This window comes from Monopterus albus, unplaced genomic scaffold, assembly GCF_001952655.1.
Source record: "Monopterus albus unplaced genomic scaffold, M_albus_1.0 scaffold348.1, whole genome shotgun sequence".
NCBI lineage: Eukaryota > Metazoa > Chordata > Actinopteri > Synbranchiformes > Synbranchidae > Monopterus > Monopterus albus.
This window is the reverse complement of record NW_018128228.1, coordinates 277,085-297,387: the sequence shown is the minus strand read 5'-3', so window position 1 is coordinate 297,387 and position 20,303 is coordinate 277,085. Positions and strand designations below refer to the sequence as shown.

The 20,303-nt window shown below is 40.6% G+C and overlaps 2 protein-coding genes across 4 annotated transcripts in view; both read right to left on the bottom strand.

Annotated features, from left to right (window-relative positions):
- Positions 1-14,330, bottom strand: part of pacsin3 (protein kinase C and casein kinase substrate in neurons 3) — a 28,196-nt gene extending 13,866 nt beyond the window's left edge. The window contains exons 1-6 of one of the 3 annotated variants that reach the window (XM_020625185.1): positions 13,832-14,330; positions 9,388-9,481; positions 3,375-3,475; positions 2,055-2,211; positions 1,390-1,625; positions 588-743 (exon numbers count right to left, since the gene is read on the bottom strand). In XM_020625185.1, coding sequence (XP_020480841.1) covers positions 588-743; positions 1,390-1,625; positions 2,055-2,211; positions 3,375-3,428 — 603 coding nt within the window. In that variant the 5' untranslated portion in view covers positions 3,429-3,475; positions 9,388-9,481; positions 13,832-14,330. The remainder of the gene's footprint in view (positions 1-587; positions 744-1,389; positions 1,626-2,054; positions 2,212-3,374; positions 3,476-9,387; positions 9,482-13,831) is intronic. The other 2 variants (XM_020625186.1, XM_020625187.1) reach the window with 2 other exon arrangements.
- A 2,283-nt stretch (positions 14,331-16,613) lies between these two features.
- The window catches only part of ero1a (endoplasmic reticulum oxidoreductase 1 alpha), a 12,320-nt gene continuing 8,630 nt past the window's right edge, over positions 16,614-20,303 (bottom strand). The window contains exons 12-16 of the mRNA XM_020625164.1: positions 20,086-20,299; positions 17,755-17,824; positions 17,333-17,419; positions 17,018-17,154; positions 16,614-16,779 (exon numbers count right to left, since the gene is read on the bottom strand). Coding sequence (XP_020480820.1) covers positions 16,719-16,779; positions 17,018-17,154; positions 17,333-17,419; positions 17,755-17,824; positions 20,086-20,299 — 569 coding nt within the window. The 3' untranslated portion in view covers positions 16,614-16,718. The remainder of the gene's footprint in view (positions 16,780-17,017; positions 17,155-17,332; positions 17,420-17,754; positions 17,825-20,085; positions 20,300-20,303) is intronic.

Sequence of the window (20,303 nt, the reverse complement as noted above, 5' to 3'; positions counted from 1 at the left end):
GCGGTGGAAGATGAATGAATGAATGCTCTTTTCCATAATAGCAGCTTCTTAACTGAGCTAGTTAACTGGTGCTGTTGGTTTTAGTGTGCACGCTCTCTCTCCATTATAGTCTGTAGTACGTGTCTCTCTCTTCTACATCAGGGACCTGACTGTTTAACCACTGACACACACTTGAGTTAACTTGATATCTACAAACTAGGCATGTGCCCTGACAAATGAGTGATGTCTAAGCACTTTTTGAGGCACAGTATTTCTGCCAAAAACGTTCAAATGAGCAATGATATTCGACTTATTTCCTTGTTTAGAGCCCTTAGTTGCCCGACACAGCTGTGTGTATTGACTGATCCAAACTTTGTCTCAAGATTTTGACGGATCATTTCTCTCCTCAGGTCCTGGAGCTTTTTCACTGCTGTTGGGTTTGTGCAGAGCAGAGAGCACAGGAGACAAGCCCAGTCAGGTTTTAAGTCAAACACACACACACACACACACACACACACACACACACACACACACAGGTGTGGTTTCCTAGACTCATGACACACCCAATTTGTGTATACATTCATGTATGTGTGTGTTAAGCGTTGTACTTTCTCAGCCTCCTGGTTGCAGCGCTCCACCCGGCTCGTGTATTTGCGGACTTCCTCCTGAGACTTGGATGGGTCAGCTTTGGCGTGTGTTTCCCTGGTAATAGCCGTCCACTCCTCCTTCCTGGTTTGATGGTAGCTCTTCTTACTGGACTCCACCTTGACATAAGCACAGTTATACACTTTGATTTGTAATCAATACAGCTCCTGTTTTACAAACCACCTTCTGTAAAATGTAGTCGTTTCCACTTTGATGCATTTGATGTAATAGTATCATATTACAAACACTCACAGCCACTCGAGACAGTATTGGCTAATGTTTCCATTGCAAAGTACAGTAGCATCCCCCTGATGAATTACAAAACTGTGTCATACTGGGAGTGCCAAAAAAAAAGAAGAAGCTATTAGCCAATTACATGTTTGTCTATAAACTGGCAGGAAATGGCAAAAAATGCTGTTTCCTAGATCCTTAGGTGATTTCTTCAAAGGTCTTTGTCTGAGGAACAGTCCAAAACCCCCAAAATATTCAGATTATATGGCTTTTACATAGACACAGACAACAGAGAAAAAAAAGTAAACATTTATATTGGAGGAGCAGGAACAAGCAAATGTCTTTTGCATTTTGGCTTTATAGATGACTCTAAAGATGAACTGGTTACCAAAACAGTGGCCAATTTCCTGCCAATCATTTGATTATTTGGCTAATATTAAGTCACCTTTGTGTGCACAGTATCCAGTGATGTGCAAACTGACAGGTGGAGAGCACACTCCAGACTAAACATCAATGCACTCAGGTGGCCCTCACCTCTTTCAGTTTGCGGACCCAGGTTTTCTGGGCTTTGCGGAAACCGTCTTCCGCATTCTTGGTCTCCCTGAAGCCTCCCATCATCTGCTTGTGGAAGGCATCCTTCTGCCAGTTGCGCACCTTCTCGCTGTCTTTGCCTGCCAGCCGCTCCCGCAGCTCAAGATGCAGCTCACTGAGTCGATCAGCTGCCTGCATGAAGGCATGCCACGCCTTCTCCAGCGTGCCATATTGAGGCCCTGAGGAAGTGGGGGAAGGGAGCATTCTTACCATGCCAATTAGCTTAAAACAAAAACAACTGAGACTACTGCAACTGTCTCTGTTGGCCTGCGCAACAGTTTTCAGGCCAAGGTCAAAACTGAATTATGTAAAGCTACTGTATTATACCTGTACATTTCTGTAGAACTAAATACAAGACAAATCAATCCAACAAAGCTTCAAGTCTCTACTAGTCTCTAAGATTTTATATGGCACTCTACATTTTTTAAATGCTAAAACTGGGGATTCATTTATAAATTAGTTGCGGCAAAACCTTAAGCTTTGCAGTTACATTAAAAGACCAGTTTACAGTTCTGGGAAGCGCAGAAATAAAACATCCCTAAAATACACATAAAGCCATCTATTAAACATGGTTCTTAGTGTCATATGGTTTGTGTTTGTATACTCACCTCTCTCCACAACGCCCCTCCACCTCTTGGCCCAGTCACTCAGCTGCAGAGCATAGCTCTTTTCTATCTTGGCCCTCTCCTGGAAGCAGCTGACCAGCTCATTACACAGCCGGTGGCCATCATCAATCCGCTTCACTGTCCTTTTGTAGTTCCCCGGCTGCAGAAATACATCCACAGGCACACCATGAGTGAACTGGTGTAAGGCATTAAAATCATTTTCTACCATTTTATCAGTTCCTTTGTCACTTCAATGCACATTACCAAACAAATGTGTTGATATTACTGTGGTAAAATGTCATTATGCTCACACAGTTAGTGGATTTGTGATGATGTAGATAAGATTGAAACAGATGAAACAAACTGAGTGAAAGAGAACAGACAGAGACAAGAGGGTGGCAGGAGTTGAAGGTATGTAGGTTATTTCTAGATGGAGGGCTGTGAAGCCAGTAATCAGTCAGCAGGGAGTCATTATGTGTCTGTGTCTTTGTCTAAACACCACAGACAGTCACACTGTCTTATCTGACTGCAGAATGCTTCACTGAACTGCTCTGATAACCTCATCAAGGATACAAGATGAGGATCCAGAGTTTCAAAACCATTTGCACATATATTTTAGGGCTTTATTGACATAATGTATCTGAACAGGTCAAATAATTCTAGTACATTTACATGTCCTTGCCCTTGGATGGGAAGCAGACCTGCAGGTCTGTTTGCTAAGTGACTCAAGCTGATTCTAGGAGGATGTGTTATTAACCGCCCAGATAAATTTGAATGATTAAAAAGATTGCCAAGTATATAAACGTAGCTTTCAAAATGATAAAAAAAAAGTATTCTCTGCTCTAAAACGCTGGGGGCGTGTCAGGTGAAGACACTGAAACTGCACCCAGTTGTGGAAATATGCCTCCTACTCTCATCATGGATGTATTAAGGGAGAACATGTAGGAAAGAAGCATTTGTGAGGTCAAGGCATAGCTAGCTAGCAAACTGTAGGCTGCTGTGGCAGCAGTGGAGACAGGGAGTCATTTGCTCAATGTTAGTGTTAATTACCTTTACGAGTAAAAAAAGCCAGTGGGAGTACTTTAACAAAACACCTGCTAAACAAGCATAAACGTGCAGAGAAGTGAAACTGTAATCTCCAAACTGATAAACACTGAATTTATTAGTTCCACAAAGCTCAGCCTCTCAACTCCAAGCCGCCATTAACAGCAACCACTACTTATGAGACTAGGTTGTGATACTTTTTTTGTCAAGATATGTTTTTGAGAGAGGGTCAACAGACAGGCGATGAATGTCAGAAATGTGTGTGTTTTTCTGGTGTACCTCCCAGAAGCTGTCTGAGCTCCCCAGGTCACTGATGTCTCCATTGGAAGACATTATGGGACTGGCCTTACAGCACCGAATGATGGCGGCTACAAAAAAGACTGGAGAGAGAGAGAAGGAGAGAGATTACACCATTACATATACTTTTTACTTTCGCTCTTCCCTGTGTTTCACAAGGTTTTCCCTCATGGTAAATAACTAATGGACTCCAAAAGCAGCAGCTCAGCTATTCCCTGGGTGCAGGCTGGTGTTAAATGCAGTACACAACAGTAGCCTTGGCAAGCTCTGCAGGGAACAATATGGGAGCGAGTCTAAGTAAAATCTACAGTGTGAGACTAATGACACACCAGCCAACACCAAGAGCAGCATGGACTTGTGCTATTTGCGAACACTAGAGTGAGCCCAGAATGTAAAAACCCAGGTTTAAAATGTATTTGTTGGTGTGTTTATGTTGACACGAGTGAAGTTCAAGACTAGTCAGAAGCTGATGCCCAACATCACGCTTTTCAGACATGGCAACTAATGAGCTCTGACTGCACAAGACAGGTAGAAGCACAACGCTGCATGTGTGTGTCATGAGTAAGCGATATGTATGTGGAGGAATCTACCACTAGCGTGCTGGAACACGAGTATGAGAAAAATGAATTTGCCATGAATGTGTATGCTGTATCCTGGAGGACAGCAGTGTGCATCTGTGTGGCTCATTAAAAACAAGTAGGTTTAGCTGCTTACACTTGTATCATCAAGAAATTCTCAACAAACCACGCTCGCTGCTGAGCCACATACTCTTAATGCTTTTTTGTTTTAAGATTAAGATAATAGTTAAAATATCTAAAAAAAAAAAAGAAAAAAGAACTGATTCAGTCTCAAGTTCTTTTAAAGAAACTTTACACACACACACACACACACACACACACACACACACACACACAAAACAATACTCAGATTTATTCATAAGTCAAAATAATAGATAAACTGCAATTTTTAACTAATGATGACCACAAAGGAGATGTCAGAGAATCACCAAAGTTACTACAATTGTCAAAAGGACAAGAATCAATGGTACTGTTGATCTAAAAATCTAAAATCACTATCAGAACACAATGATCCCCTAGCACAGATTAATACTGAATAAATCCTTAAAAACGCATCAGTGATCCCACACTCGACCTCTGTGAGAACTTTGAGCCAATGCTATCGGGAAAGTGTTTTCGATTGCCAACATGCAAAACAAACCTAAAGATGTTTGGTGTTATCCCATGTTTGGTGTTGAACATAGTCCAAGACATGGTCCATATGCCTCGTGCATTATCTTGTTTACACACTTTTTAAAAACATAATCTGTGCCTGTGTGGCTTTGGACTTTGTCAGCTATGGACTGGCCATTGTCATGTATTTTTACTCTTTAATCCTTATATTATTGAACTGGTTTTATCTGCCTGCAAACTCAGTGCTTTAAATTTTCCTTTGCAGGACAAATCAAGTGTCTTGAACATGCATGTGCCAAATTTCACTGCAACAGGTGTTGGGGAAAAAAAAAAAAATCAAATAAATGCTCTGGAAGTTCGTTCCTTTATTCTTAATTTTTTTATTTTTTTTAAAGATGTTAAAATGTAAAATATGAACATAGGTGTACCGAGTTGAAATGTGTTCACAGAGCTTCACAAAAACAGCAAACCACTGCAGAAAAGAGCTGGCTACACCAGGGGTTGATTTCAGATTGATCAGATCTGGTTTGTAAGACGTGCTGTTTGACAGCGTCGGAAATCAAATCCGTTTACAGTAGTTCCAAACAGGCAAACTGGAAACAAAGTGAAACGCCATCTGTCACAGAGACAAGGGAGATGAGAGAGTTCAGTCAAGGGGATAACAGTACACACTCTCTTTTGGCCGACATTCACAACATCACCTTCAGCTGTTTACATGAAAAGTGACAAATATTTGTATCAAGAACGGAAAAGAGAGAGAGAGAGAGAGAGAGAGAGAAGGGTGCTGAACAGTGTGCTGCTTCTGAAACGGCAGTCAAAAAAAGACTAAATTAAAAATCTAACTTCCATATTCAGATATTAAATCCTTTTGATTCTTCCATGGGCCCTCAGAGGGCTTACAGACCACTGACTTGAGGAGCAGCATCATGTTTTGTGTTTGTGTGTTTACATTCACCAAGTTAAATCCCCTCAGTTTAACCATACACACATCCTGCTGACAAATGGACCAATTATGAGATGAGGCCTTGGGCAAAGACATGTCTCCCGAGTGCTCCTACACAGGAGTAAAGCTCTCAAATTGAGATGCAAAATAAAGACAATTGATGCCTTTGTATGTAGCCATTTCACATCACTTGGTGCATCTCCTGGTGGTTCTTTCTGCGTCTATGTGATCCCTCTGCATCCCTGATGTCATTTTGCTTCTCTCTGTAGTTTTCGGGTCTTTTATTGAATGTTTTCTGTCTCACTGTGATTGTTTTGTGTCTTTTGTCTCTTTACAGTCCTTTTCACTGTTGGAGGTTACAGATCTTTGTAGTTTTTATCGACTTGCCAACAGTCACTATCAAATGATATCTTTTCCCCTTGGTCTGTGCCTGATAGGCAGACAGTATGGTCAGAGGGCAGAGAGGGCTTTTAAGGGAGTGCAAGGGTTAGGAGAGTGTGTCTGGGACACAGACAGAGGTGATCTAAAACATGACAGCATACCAGCAGTGCCATTTCTAAAAACACACATTAGCCTTATTGGTAATAAAGAAAGGATTGCCTCTATGTTCTTTTAACTTTGAATCAATCCAAATGTGGACTTTGCCTGGTTGAGTTTTATCAGCAGGATTGAGTTTCAGATTTAAGCAAACACCTCTGCTCCCACAGGAGTCCCATTTCTGTAACACACAGCAGAGGCCAAAAATTTAGCTCAATACAACATACTCATTTTGTTTTTCACTATATGCTCAACTATTAAGAAAAGACAAAACTTACAGAACTTTACATTTTCAACTAAACAGGTTAGAATTTGGCTCAATCCTTGAGATATACAGCACTAGCAAAAGTGTTAGGCACTTAAAACACTTTAGATTCTTAACCATCACACATCATCATCGGGGAGGCGTCTGGTCTGTCCAACATTTATTCTGCAGCACGCCAACAGCCCAAACATCCAGCCAAAGTTATAAAGAACCATCTTCAGAGATAAGAAGAAAGACAAGGAGTCCTGTAACAGATGGCGTGGCCCCCACAGAACCCTGATCTCAACATCATGGAGACACTCTGGGATTACATGAAGAGACAGAAGACACCTAGCCAAACTAAAATCCAGTGAAGAACTGTGGCAACCTCACTAAGACATGCTAACAACCTACCTGACAAGTACTTTTAAAAACTGTGTGCAAGTGTGCCTAGGACAGTCACACACTTGATTCTGGTCTTTACTGTAGTTTGTATATGAGAAATAAAAATAATTCATGCCATCATTTTGGAAAAACAAAATCCTCATGTTGGTTCTGCACAGAATATGTAGTCTATACTGTTCTGTTTGGATTATAAATAGAAACAACTCAATCACTTGAAATGGCCAATGAGGTGCACAAGCTGTTTTATTAGGCCTGTCTTCATGTTCCATTAAAGTTTTCTATCACAGCTCTGTTTTCATCCAGAAGCTACCGATTGCTCCTTGATCTAAAACAGACCAACAGGGTGTCAGACCTGAGCGACTGCAAACAGGAGGAATGTTGAAAGAGGGGAATGTGACAGAAAGGATGAGATCATGAAAGAGAATGAGAGAGTGAAGCATTTGACAGATGAGCGATGAGAAGATGAAGTGCAGGAAATCACAGACTCGGTTTGCGATGAGCATTGCTCAACAGCTCTGTGAAGAGAAAAGAAATGTGAAGCAGAGATGTTCATACACCAGCAACATATACAGTAGCAGAGCAGTTTGGTAGCACAGCAACCCACATGAAGCTCCTCATGCAGTTTGCACAACACAGCAGCAAATCACAGCTTAAAGGGGAAGTGGAGCTGGTTTGTCTAGATCAACCAAAAGGACCTGCCGAATAAATAAATTGCATATCGAATAACAATAAGAACAGAACTTCACTTCTCTGTGAAACTGTGTACTTACAGTAAGTGTGGCTGTCTCAATACAGACACTTAAACACCAGGCTCTCTAGCAAAAGACAAGTCCACCACAATACTACAATACATGTTGATTTCCAGACCTCTGAATAATGAATTAGTTCTGTTCCCTGACAGCAGTGTCCCCATTTAGACAGAAAACTGGCCATGAAAATAGTGACAAGCTGACTCACAAAAGAGGCAACAACATGAAAAATGTTCACTTGTCAGTGAACTCTCTGCTAAACTGTAGGTCATCTTGCACTTTGGCAAATGTTTATGTTCATCTGTCATTATCTTCTAATGTTTTATCAGCCAAACAGTAGAGAAACTAATCTCTCTTTATAGTTAGAAACGGTCAGAGGGTAGAGCAGGTTATAGCTATAAATCTGTGGTTTAGCTTTAGCTGTGAGGGAGATTGAGGGGTAGAGGGGCAGAGGGGCAGAGGGGCAGTTCAGACCTCATAAGCTTACTGAAAAAGTCACGGCCATTAATCCGACTAATGTACACCAACGGTTTCCCTGTAGCCAGGCCCAGGTCTTTATGCTTCCACTGTGGAGACCTACACATGTAGCAGCCTATAAGCCCCCCAGTCATTCCAGTACAGCTGCAGTTTGTATGTAGGCATGCATACAGTACATCAGGACTTGGAGGCTTCAAATATCTATAAACAGGAGCACTTGGAGATACGTTTTTGCTCCAGCTGCTGTACATCAAAGCCCAAGAACCAGCTGTATACCAGAGTGCTGCTGCATGCCTTTCTGAAATGACAGACTCGCTGTTTAAAGAAAGAACATGACAACCATGTAGTTGGCTAAAATACACCACATTATGGGTTACTTTGAAAGCAACCATCACGCTTTGTTTTATCAGCTGCTTAAAATGGCAGCTGAGGTCAAATCCATCTAGAAAATGTTATCTATGTACAGTAGTGTTTTGGAATGAACCACTTCTTGAGCACAAGCTGTTTTAATTGCCTTGTTTCTATGTTACAACTTAACACAATGTGTGGCTCAGCTGCAGCTGAAGCTTCACAGAAATGCCAACAGGCTTTCATTCTCGCTGCTCCTCGGGTGTTGTGACAGCTGCTGGGTTAGCGCGCACACACGCTGAAGGAAAAGGCTACAACACTACAAAGTGGAAAAAGTCCTCACCACCACACCCATCAGCATCATGTCAACACACCCTAGCACGTTTTAAGGTCCGTCCAAGTTGGTAATCTTTATATTTGTTCATTTGCTAAAATCAAAAGGTTAGCAAATTTTTCGTTCACAATCTCTCTCAAACTTCGATAACTTCTTCAAACCATCAGCACAGCAGAATCTCTGTGGGTTAGGTTTGATACTGAGTGAAATAGGAACTGCACATGTTCTGCAAAAATTCAACCAAATGCTACTGACACAACTCCCATTAGTAGCAGCCCTCGCAGAATCAAAGTGAGACACTGCATGTGACAGATCATTTAAGGGTGATGTGACTCTCCTCCACTGAGAACATGAAGTGGTCAAACCAAGCAAACTATCACCACCATGGGCCCTGAGAAACTGCAAATGCTATTTGTCAGCATTTTATAATAATTTACAGCTGAAAAAACCATTGGATTAATCAATTGTGAAAATAATCATTAGTTGCAGCCCTGATTGAGGGATATCATCTGACTTTTTGAGGCTACAAAAATATTCCATTAACTAACGCGACAGGATGACGTGGCAGGTGTGTGTGGATGTCACTGTAAACCAAAATGTTGGGTGCAAAACCCAGCAGGCAAAGCCCAAATGCAGCCTGTTAGATGTTAGTGCTGTTATTAGACACCAGTGCAATAAGCAGGATTATCAACAGTAAATATACAACAGAAACAACACATGAACCACATGTTATTCAAGAGCAGTGTCCAGAGGGAGAGCAGAACTTACCTTAGCAGAGACAAAACAGAAATGGGATGTCCAAACAGCCCCTGACTCTGCAGCCCTGAGAGACAAAAAGGTGCATACGGAGAGAGGAAGATCCCTTGGGAGCAGGTACGACAGCAAAAGGAAAAGAGAGAGCTTTGTTAGTTAGATACCAAAGCACGCACACAGTTAGAGTCCCCTGTTGGCAGACAGTGTTCAGACTGGGCTGGACGAGCTGCCTGGTGCATGGCTCGGAGCTGGCTGGTAGGTGGCACATTCTGGGAGTCGCAGTGAAATGCCACATGGAGCCTGTAGCACAAGGCTGATGAAACAGCCAGAGACCAGTGGCCCACATGAGAGGGGGTTAGCTCAAAACTCTGAAATGAGCTGAGGAAAGACTGTCATGTTTTTAAAAGTCCTCATCTCAGTGATTTTTACATTAGTCAGTTTACTACAAACCACTTTGCATTACTTCGGATCATGTTTAAATAATTGCTTCTTTTTTTTTTTTTTAATCTGTGAATGTATTTCCTAACTTGTAAAGTCTCAAAACATGTTTGAGATAGGTCACTTATCACAGTAAACATTTTTATGTAAACAGTTTGTTCTCCTTAGTCTATAGGAACTTTTAACAGGCATTTTCACAGTTTTCAATTTTTTTTTGCTGACAAAATTTAAAAAAAATCTGCAGATTAGTCAAATTGTATACATCAATCTTTTTCTAGTCTAACCTGAAAACAGTTTTGTTTCAGATATTAAACATTTAAATATGCCCAAATAAAAATGAAAAATAAGATGAAATACAATCCCCACAGACAGTTTTCTTCCGTCTCTGTGCATTAGCCCCATTAATGACTGAAGGCTGTTTTCGGGTTCTGTTTGTTGGATTAAAAGATCCACTTTACCTAAAACTCAAGTGGCAACTGAACATCACAACCACTGGGGACACATTTCTGTCCAGCTTTGGTGATTTGCCAGTTTTGTCATCAGCTAATAATATACGGATACTGCTTTTGTGAGTGCCTCCCACTACGACGCCTGGTAACTGTTCTAAGCTGGCACCAGTTTCACTTCTGAAGGACGAATGAAGCCAGACAACCACGCCTTCTTTAGTCACCAGACAAACAAAGAATGCAGCTGGTTAGCAATGAACACAAAGCCAAATAATACATGACATGAGGGTATTAGAGAGCGGAGAGTGGGACAATGAAGCGAGGTAGTGTACAAAGACAGGTCTGCCCCAAGCAAACCAAAAGCGGAACATCCATTCAAGTCTGTTATCACGTACAAATGAACAAAGCATTAAAATGATTGATAACGATTCATTATACCACTACAAAACAGAGAGTGACTCGATCAAGTGTGACTCAAGTCTAGCTTGAAAATGTAATAATGCTAACTCGTTATTTTTTCCCCAGGGGAGAAAACAATGAGCGTAGAACTTTGGCTGATAGCTGCAGTATCCAATCATAATTTACAGCTTGGAATAAGGAGGGAAGCTTGGTCTCGACCACTTAAATGCCGAATTGAAACAATAGTTCAACTATCAATACTATAAGAAGTTCTCATCTCAGACACAGGTTGCTGGATTATCATAATAAAGCTGGGACGGGATCTTTTCCTGATCTTTAATACATCAGTGCTATAATATGATCTCTGAGCTTATTAGACCATTCTGAGTGAAAAGAACAATAATTCCTTCATCTCCTTGGCCCTCGGAGTTGTGCCAATTAGTCGTTTAATTAAATCTGCAACTATTTTGTTAATTCATTAGTCACTGAAATAACTGTTCATGCAAAAATACCAAAGAACCGATATTTCAGGTTTTCAAAACACGAGAATTTGCTGCTTCTATTGGTCCTAGGTTAGTAGACTGTGGATTCTGAACCATTTGTGGAACAAAACAAGAACGTTATTAATATCACCTTGTATTTTATGACAGTATAGTCATTTTACACCATTTTCTAATGTTTTATTGAACAAACTTATTCCAGAAAATAATCATCAGATGAATCAATAATAAAAATGTTTTCAATCTCTATGAAAGCATGTGATTGTCTCTGAACTGTAACATTGAGAACATTTTTGAGTGATGTTTGACATGGCCAGTATCTCTGGTTATAACTGCTCAGTTAGACATTTGATTTGATTTATTCTTTCAAACATGTAAAGACAGTCAATATGTCAACACACATATCCACAAATGCATTATCAATTTGCTTATACCTAGTACATGCTTGAACGGAGTAGGAAGAAGTTAGACTTGTCTAATTTCACACTCCCACTCACGCAGCGACCTCACTGCTGTGACATCTGACTGCCACTCTGCTCGAGGCTGTGTGTCTAACTGACAACAAACCACGTGACGGATCTCTGGCAGAGGCAAGGACAGGAAACAAAACAGAGCAGATCACAGAGAGGTGGAGTACAGCAGGCCAGAGACTGAGCTGAAGAGACAACTCAGCCTTGTTCCCACACACACAGTTGTTCTCCCAGCTCACTCCTAACCTCAACCACATCAGTGAGGCCATGTTGCGCCAAGACCGCCTCCATGCCAGCTCTGCACAGAAACCTACAGCCTGTAAGCGAGACACAAGCCTGGGCCAGCTTTGTACAATTTGTTGCATGTCACAGGCAACAGTGCCAAAGATTAACCCAGAACCTGACTAACAGATTATCTTATGGGGGAACAAAACACAGAGAACCTTTTTAAAAGGCATATGGTCCGGTGAGCTGGGTTGTATCTGAAGATTTGATGAAAAGAAATCCGAAAGCTCAGTGAGGTGGCTGCCACCTGCTCTGCACAAAAGTTACTTTCTTGGCAACACAGATTAAATTCCTCCTGTCCCAGGATGGCCTACAGGCTTCAGTTTATGACTTCTCCACTCATTTAGACAAGTACATGCAGATAAGTGGGCCAACCAGAGGCCTGCTAACAAACAGGGTAGGAGTTAACGTTCCAACATATTTCATGCTTCCAAACTCCACTTGCTTGGCAGATTTGAAGCCTGAAGCGCTGAGAGCTTTCCACTCCCCTGCCCCGCCTCCCCATGGATCTTCCTGTTATACTGCTGCTTGGCAGGGACTCCAAACTCCCTCACATGGATTTCTATCAGCCAACGGACCTCTACACTAGGCATGCTTCAAACAAATATGTTCTTAATTAACCATCAAAAATCAGTTTTACCATAATTTTGCAAACAACATGAGAAATAATGATGCATTAGAAGAGCAGGATTTTTGACTGACCGACCACTGACGCTTCCCATCTGTTTTATATGACAAAGTGGCAAATACATCCTCGAGCAATGTGTGTACTTTTTGGTGACTTGGTTTAAAATGGTTATTTTCTTACTCTGTATTAAGAAGAATTCAATATTTACTTTCATATTTAATTCAGCTGCAAAAACATTTCATTAGACAATTTGTTTTACATTTATTTACACCTTGTTGACCAATTTATGTATGGCATGCACACTAAAATACCATGTTTCTTAAACTGATAGTTTTTCAAGTCACTTAAGAAGAGAATGTTACTTCAGTCATGTTGTTGTACTTGTGTTTAAGTTGGCTAGTTACACATAAAAAAAAAAATCGAAATCGTGAATCGGTCACATTTTATGAAAAAAACCTAGATTTTTATTTTTTCGCCATATCGCCCAGCCCTAATCTCAGGACTATGCTTCTGTTAGTTTCAAGTGTTTCTGCCCCCTCATGGCCAGAAACTGTTTGATGCAGCTTTAAAAATGTAAGCTAAAACAGTTTGGTAAAGCAGAACAACTCCTGTAGTCTTGTATAGCCTACTTTATGTGATAGGTCCACGTTGAGAGCATTTTGACAAAGGTGTGCAGATTTCCAGACAGCAATACATGGTAGCAGCAGAGTCCTCAGCACTTCCTAACATTTATATTATGAACATTTAGTTCAACCAGGAACAGCCCTGGAGCCAGTAGGCTACAGCACTGACGCCAAAACAAACACCGAGCAGCCTCAGTGTCACTTTGTTTTTCAGAGGTTATCTCCAAATTTGATATTTAAGGGGAAAGTTCAGGGAAAGTTAAGGCTGATTAAAACAATTTTCAGATTTGTAAAAATGCCTTGAGTTTATTAAATCTGTGAAAGTACAGTTTCCCCCCATACACTGGGTCAAATAAAAAACACTATACCTACAGGAATCAAATCTATACTAGATTGACAAGGAAAGTGTAAAGAATATTTAAAACACAGGTTCAGGTGGTGAAACGCGAGATTTGGTCGCTGAGCTGTCTGTTGTCATTTAGTTTCCTATTCCCCCTAAATGCCGAGTTTCAGCAGCGTCTTTGGTGATATTTGGTGATATTTGGCGATACAGACACGAGTCGGCTGCTAATCACAAAGTGTTACTCAGAAATGTGAAGTGGCTATAAAAGCAGCTTAGCGGCCCGCTGGTGTCAACATGTGCAGACCATAGACAGGTGCGGTCGCTTACCTGTTTTGCTCCGACCCGGAGGCACAAACCAAAAGCAAACTTGTCTTGGAGCTGCAGCCGCTCTCCTCCCGTGAAACTGGTTTTCAGATCTGTAACTTCGTTAAAAAATAACAATACAGCGGTTGTAGTCCAGTTTTAAGCCTCCACGAACTGCGACATTTTGAAAGTTTACTCCGCAAGCCCCCGCCGACCCCTCTCGGCCATTTATACGATGAGAAGAGCCGACCTCAAGCCCTGACCTCTCCCCTAACGTCACCAGAAGACCGTGGCTTCAGCCGGTTTTCCTGCGCTTCTTGGTGAAAACACTTTTCCTTGAGTGAAATGCAGTATTAACAATGAAGGGGCGCTGAAACTCAGTTTCAGTGAGCAGACAGCAACTTTCCTTCTCCTCAATGCCTACTGTCGTGTCTGTAATCAGATGCCGCTCACCACAATATCCATTCAATCCTATTAGAAGCTTTAACCCTTCACTGTCTGCTGCGCCGCTGTGCTGCCTTACATGACCGCCGGAAATACCGCCACTGCAACCTTTCTGTTTTTAATATGCCAACTGTGTACAAAATAATGTAAAGCACTTGTGTCGACTTATGTTTTTAAATGTACCCTATAAATTTACGTTACCGTCTGACTTGCAAGTGTATTTTCTTCAATTTTAAACGATGTTACAAGCGCAGTGTTTGTGTGCAATGTGTACTCAATATATAATGTGCATATGTACTGTTTACACTTTAACATTATTCATCGTATTCATTTGCTTATTTATTACCTTTCTGATAATATTTTACTAAGCCTACATTTGAGGCTACCAAATATAGTAGGCCTACAGTTATTGGTTGTTTTTGTTTACAAATATTAATCCTTTGCTTAAAAAAAATCAACTAATTTTTATTGCCTCTGTCCTGAAACACATTTATGTATCTCACATTGTCCCTTCAGCAACCTTTTCTGTTGTCAGAATCAGAACCATCTTTAATGGCCAATTATGTCTGAACATACAAATTGACTTATTCCTCACATTCCCTCATGTTATAGACTACCCCAGCTGACAGTCCATTCATCATGTTTTGACATTTATGGCAACCAACCAGTTAAAACCACAAAATAACTGTCACTCCAATGGCATGTACACGTTAGCCCTGTGTCAAAACTCCACATTTTTATGCTATTTGTGATGTTTACTAAAGTATTCATAAAAGTATCAGTTATTTAATGTTAGCCACTAGTGCCCACATAACAATGCTATTATGAAAATGTATGATAGTGTCAGTCTGCTAATTTAACAAAAATACATTTTCAACAAGTCTCTTGTTTACAGAAGAAAAAAAAATTCCATGATTTGTCAAAGCTGTTGGAGTTTGCATTTATCTGCACAGCTAAGTTCATTAGGTGAAAATTCCAAAACCATTTTCTTTACAAACACCACCATCCTCAGGACAGCAACATAATCACAAGAGCAACAGACCACTGGACTGTAACATGTCTGATTAGGTTCAATAAAGCACACTTACTTGCAGTCAGTTAATGCATGAAAGCATGTTTTCATATTAAACAATATTTATAAAAACCTATACCTGAATTATTTCTCACACACACCATCACATTTGTATTAAACAGCTGGAAGGAGGTTAAAATACTGCTAAAAATGTGACGACAAAATAATCAGATTTTATTTGAATCCAAGAAAAATGACTTTTCAAGAAAACAGTTTCCACTGAGCTAATGAAAGATGAGTCCACGTTTATCAAACCTTTAAGAATGGCTGACGTGTCTGAAGTACCAACTTAGAGTAAAAATGTTGTTTGAGTGTGAGCATTAAGACATCTACTACATTAAATAAAGATGAAATGGAAACAATTTTGGACTTTTTGCTGATGGTAGATGGAATAAGTCAGAGACATCATATAACTAAGAGAATTTAGTACCACACTGACAAGTTCCAACTATGAAGAGGTTTCGAAAGTGGTTGCAAATCAAATACATGTCTGATATTTTTGATTATCAAACACAGGTCTGCTTGGCTTTGTGTAATGTAGTAATTGAGGATCTACTCCTAGCCAAATTCAGCGACATTTAAAAAGGATAAGGTCGGTATATTAAACAGTATTTTCAACTCTCCATACAGAGACTAAAACCAACAATGAATTGCCTCTGCTCATGGTTAACACCCATCAGTCCTGGATTATCTTATTCATCTGTGCCATAGACCTCCATTGTTGCTCCAAAACAATTAAAAACATCAGTGAAACACTTAGTGACATATTTCCTCATTACGAAACACAACCTAATATTTAAGAATATCCAGAGATCTTGTATATGGGGCACTTGACCCTTACTTCACATGCTGTAAAAAGGTATGGCCATTCAGAGCCTTTGAGGCAACATTTAAAAAAAAAAAAAAGGTGTGGTGTTCTGTAATGAGGAAACCAGTCAACCAGCGCAGGGTTGCATTTTCACTGATGTGTTTTTAAACAACAATGGAGGTCTATGGCACAGATGACTAAGGTAATCCAGGACTGAGACATTAACTGTGAGTAGAGAGAAATCACTGTCGGTTTTGGTCTATGTATGAAGAGAGTTGACAATACTGCTAATATAGAAAATAACTTTCCTTACCCTTTAAAAGCATTTTTAAAGCCAAACAGGTTTGATAAATAGTTGAAGGATTTCTTACTTTGAACCATCACTTCAGTCCAAAACTTTACTTTTAGCAGTTTAATAAATACGAGCACTGATGTCTTGTCAGGTATTTCGTGATAGTCTATAAAGGACATTTCAGCAAAGGTAGTTGAGGTGGTAGTTGGCTTGCGGCCACAACCGTCGAGATGAAGATAAACAAACTAGACTATCAGGAGAATCACTAGGCAAATCCGAACTCCTCTCAATGTTGTCACCGCTCCTCTGCTAGTAGTGATCTGAAAGTCTTCAGCTCTCTGATGCTTGTGGAAATCCTGTGGGAAAGGATGTGAACAGTTATCTCTGGAGGAGTGTGTTATACAAAGAGCAGTAACAGAGGTTTAATTTTGGCCAAGTAGAAATGCATCATTCTTTCTACCCAAATTTTAAACTTCTGGACCCATCAGAGAAAAATTGCTGCCACCTTTGTTTAGGAAAGATTTGCTTTTGTTTAAAATGATACAACAGAAAAAAACATCCATTTGTTTAGACCTACATAACGCTGACATTCACCTTCCAAAAGCATTGAGGAGAGAAACAATCTCCTGCCGGCTGAGCTGGAAACTGGGCCGTTGGTCACTAGACGTGGGTATAGCTTCAATCTGTCGCTCTGAGAACAAAATCTTTAGCGCTGTGCCTAATCCCTGAGTCTGACAAGAGAGGGACAGGGATCAAAACAAAGAGCAAATCACAATGTAGCTGTGGAATACACAGCTTAGCTGACTGCACTTAAAAGCACCATTTCAGTTTTACCCAAAGGTTATATTAGTTCAACACTGAAAATCATTCATAACTGGAGTGAAATGTTTCTGGGGCCTCCTGACTTGCCTGCAGTTTCCCCCATAGTCGGCATTTGAAGCAGCCCACGCAGTCCATGATCCTGGAGATGTTGAGGAAGGCCAGTCTGATGTCCTCCTGGTGTCAGCACAGCAGAGGAAAACACACCCATGTCACTTTGATGGCAAAGTAGGTAGATAATGACTCAATTTTCATTAGTGTGACCTACTTACTTAAAAGTGATAAATACATTATCATTATTCTCTCCTGTTTAGTGAAAAAGTATACCACATACATGAAAATTATTTTTAATTACATGAGCTAGTCTTGTCCACAAAGGCCTGTTGTCCATGTCATAAAACCTGGGAATGATCCTTGCTGAATTTATTCCCTTTTAACAAGAACTCATGAATCTGTCCATTACCTTATTTGCACAGTTACAGGTTCAATAGAGTTTTAAAATAGTGGCTGACCTTCAGTTTGGCTGCCTCCTTTTCATCCCCAGCAAACAGAGATGTCTCATCAAAGTGCAAAGGGAATGACCTAGAAGAGTGAAGCGGCAGAGGAAAGTCACAACCAACTGCCAGCAGATATGACAATGGTACAATAAATGCCACCAAGGAGAAATAAAATAATGTAATGTAGTTTGGAGAAAATGTACCCCCACCACCATCATCTTTACATTAAGCACATGACAGAAAACTATAGCTAATGAAGTGCAGAAAGTAAATACAGATATATAGTGTACTCACTGCTTGTAAAACTAATAATGAATAAAATGTTCAAATGCATCTTTTTGTTCCATCCGATAAAAGATCATTTTAAAAACATGATCATTTATTAACATGCAAGTGTGTGCACAAGGTTTGAAGAGTCAAGGTATTTGTACAGCTTTGAAATTGGCATTTACCAATGACAGCTGTTGCTGTGCATCAGATCTAATGAGCTGATTAAGGTCTGAAACCTTGTGAGAGACTTTGAGACTCTGGAACTCTTAGGGTGCCCAAACTTTTGCACCATGCCATAATAATGTTTTTATTTTTTATTTTTGTTCAATTTATGGCATAAGAAGTAACTATGCATCACTGTTTGCTGAAAATATTGTGCATTTTTTCCATTTCCAAGAGAAACTGTGTTAACATCTGTTCAAATAAAAAATCACCAAAATCTGTTATTTATCAAGGGGTGCCTAAACTTTTGCATAAGACTGTATATATGCTGTATACAGTGTTCCTAGGAAAATGCCATTACAAGAAAGAGTACGTTTCATTGTACATTAGGATCCTGGTTTTAATCGTATGTGGAACATGAAAAACCTGGTTACCTCCCTTATACATGATCATGACATACATAATCTTATCCAGGTTTATCAAAACCTGAGATGTTTACATGCACATCACCAAGATACAGTGCATCCAGAAAGTATTGACAGCTAACATTTTGTTAGGTTAGGTCCTCAAAATTCTACAAACAATACTCCATAATGACAATGTGAAAAAAGTTTATTAAAAAAAAAAAAAAAACACACTCGCATGTACAGAAAATATTGTGCATTTTTTCCATTTCCAAGAGAAACTGTGTTAACATCTGTTCAAATAAAAAATCACCAAAATCTGTTATTTATCAAGGGGTGCCTAAACTTTTGCATAAGACTGTAACAGTGCATGTCAGAGCACAAACCAAGTCTTGATGTCCAAACAGGTAACAGTGCATGTCAGAGCACAAACCAAGTCATGAAGCCCAAGGAATTGTCTGTAGATCCCTGAGACAGGATTGTATCAAGGCACAGATCTGGGGAAGGGTACAGAAAAGTTTCTGCAGCATTGAAGGTCCCAGTGAGCACAGTGGCCTCCATCATCTGTAAATGGAAGACGTTTGGAACCACCAGGACTCTTCCTAGAGCGGGCCACCCGGCCAAACGGAGCGATTGAGAGAGAAGGGCCTTAGTCAAGGAGGTGACCAAGAACCTGATGGTCACTGAAAGAGCTCCACCATTTCTCAGTGGAGAGGAGAACAACCATCTCTGCAGCACTCCACCAATCAGGCCTGTATGGTAGAGTGGCCAGACGGAAACCAACCCTCAGTAACAGGCACATGGCAGCCCATCTGGAGTTTGCCAAAAGGCACCTGAAGGACTGTCAGACCATGAGAAACAAAACTCTCTGGTCTGATAAAACAAAGATTGAACTCTCTGGCCTGAATGCCAAGCGTCATGTCTGGAGGAAACCAGGCACCGCTCACCACCTGGCAAATACAGTGAAGCATGGTGGTGGCAGCATCACACTCTGGGGATGTTTTTCAGCGGCAAGAACTGGGAGACTAGTCAGGATCAATTCAGTGTCTTGCCCAAGGACACTTCGACATGTGGACTGGAGGCACCGAGATTCGAATCTTCAACCTTCTGGTTGGGAGACGACTGCTCTACGCACTGTCGTCTCCCCTCAAAAAGACTTGAGGCTGTAACTGGTGCTAAAGGTGCTTCAACAAAGTATTGAACAAAGGCTGTGAATACTCATGTACATGTGATTTTTTTTTTTTTTAATAAATTTGCAAAGCTTTCAAAAACTTTTCACGTTGTCATTATGGAGTATTGTTTGTAGAGTTTTGAGGACAATGAATTTTGGAATAAGACCAACAAAATGTGGAAAAGGTTAAGCTCTGTGAACACTTTCTGATGCACTGTACTAGTGTCAATGCACTCAGTGACTTTTGGATGGACAACAGTATCTAATGAACTGAAACAAAAACGGGATTAAATATTAAATCCAGAGCTAGTGTCCACTCTGTTCTGGTGACAGACTGACCTGGCCAGCTGCAGGACCTCCAGCAGCAGCTCTTTGTGTTTCCGGTCCTCCTCGGGTCTGCCGGTGTACAGCTGGAGGGCCGGCTGCTTGAAGAACGGCAGGGCTTTGGTCAGTGCTCGTAGCTCTATCAGGTAGAGGAAGTAGAGGTTGCGGAGTCTCTTGGGCCCCTCGCCAGCCGTTAGGTCTGAGTCGAAACGCTGTCTGAACTCCGACACGTT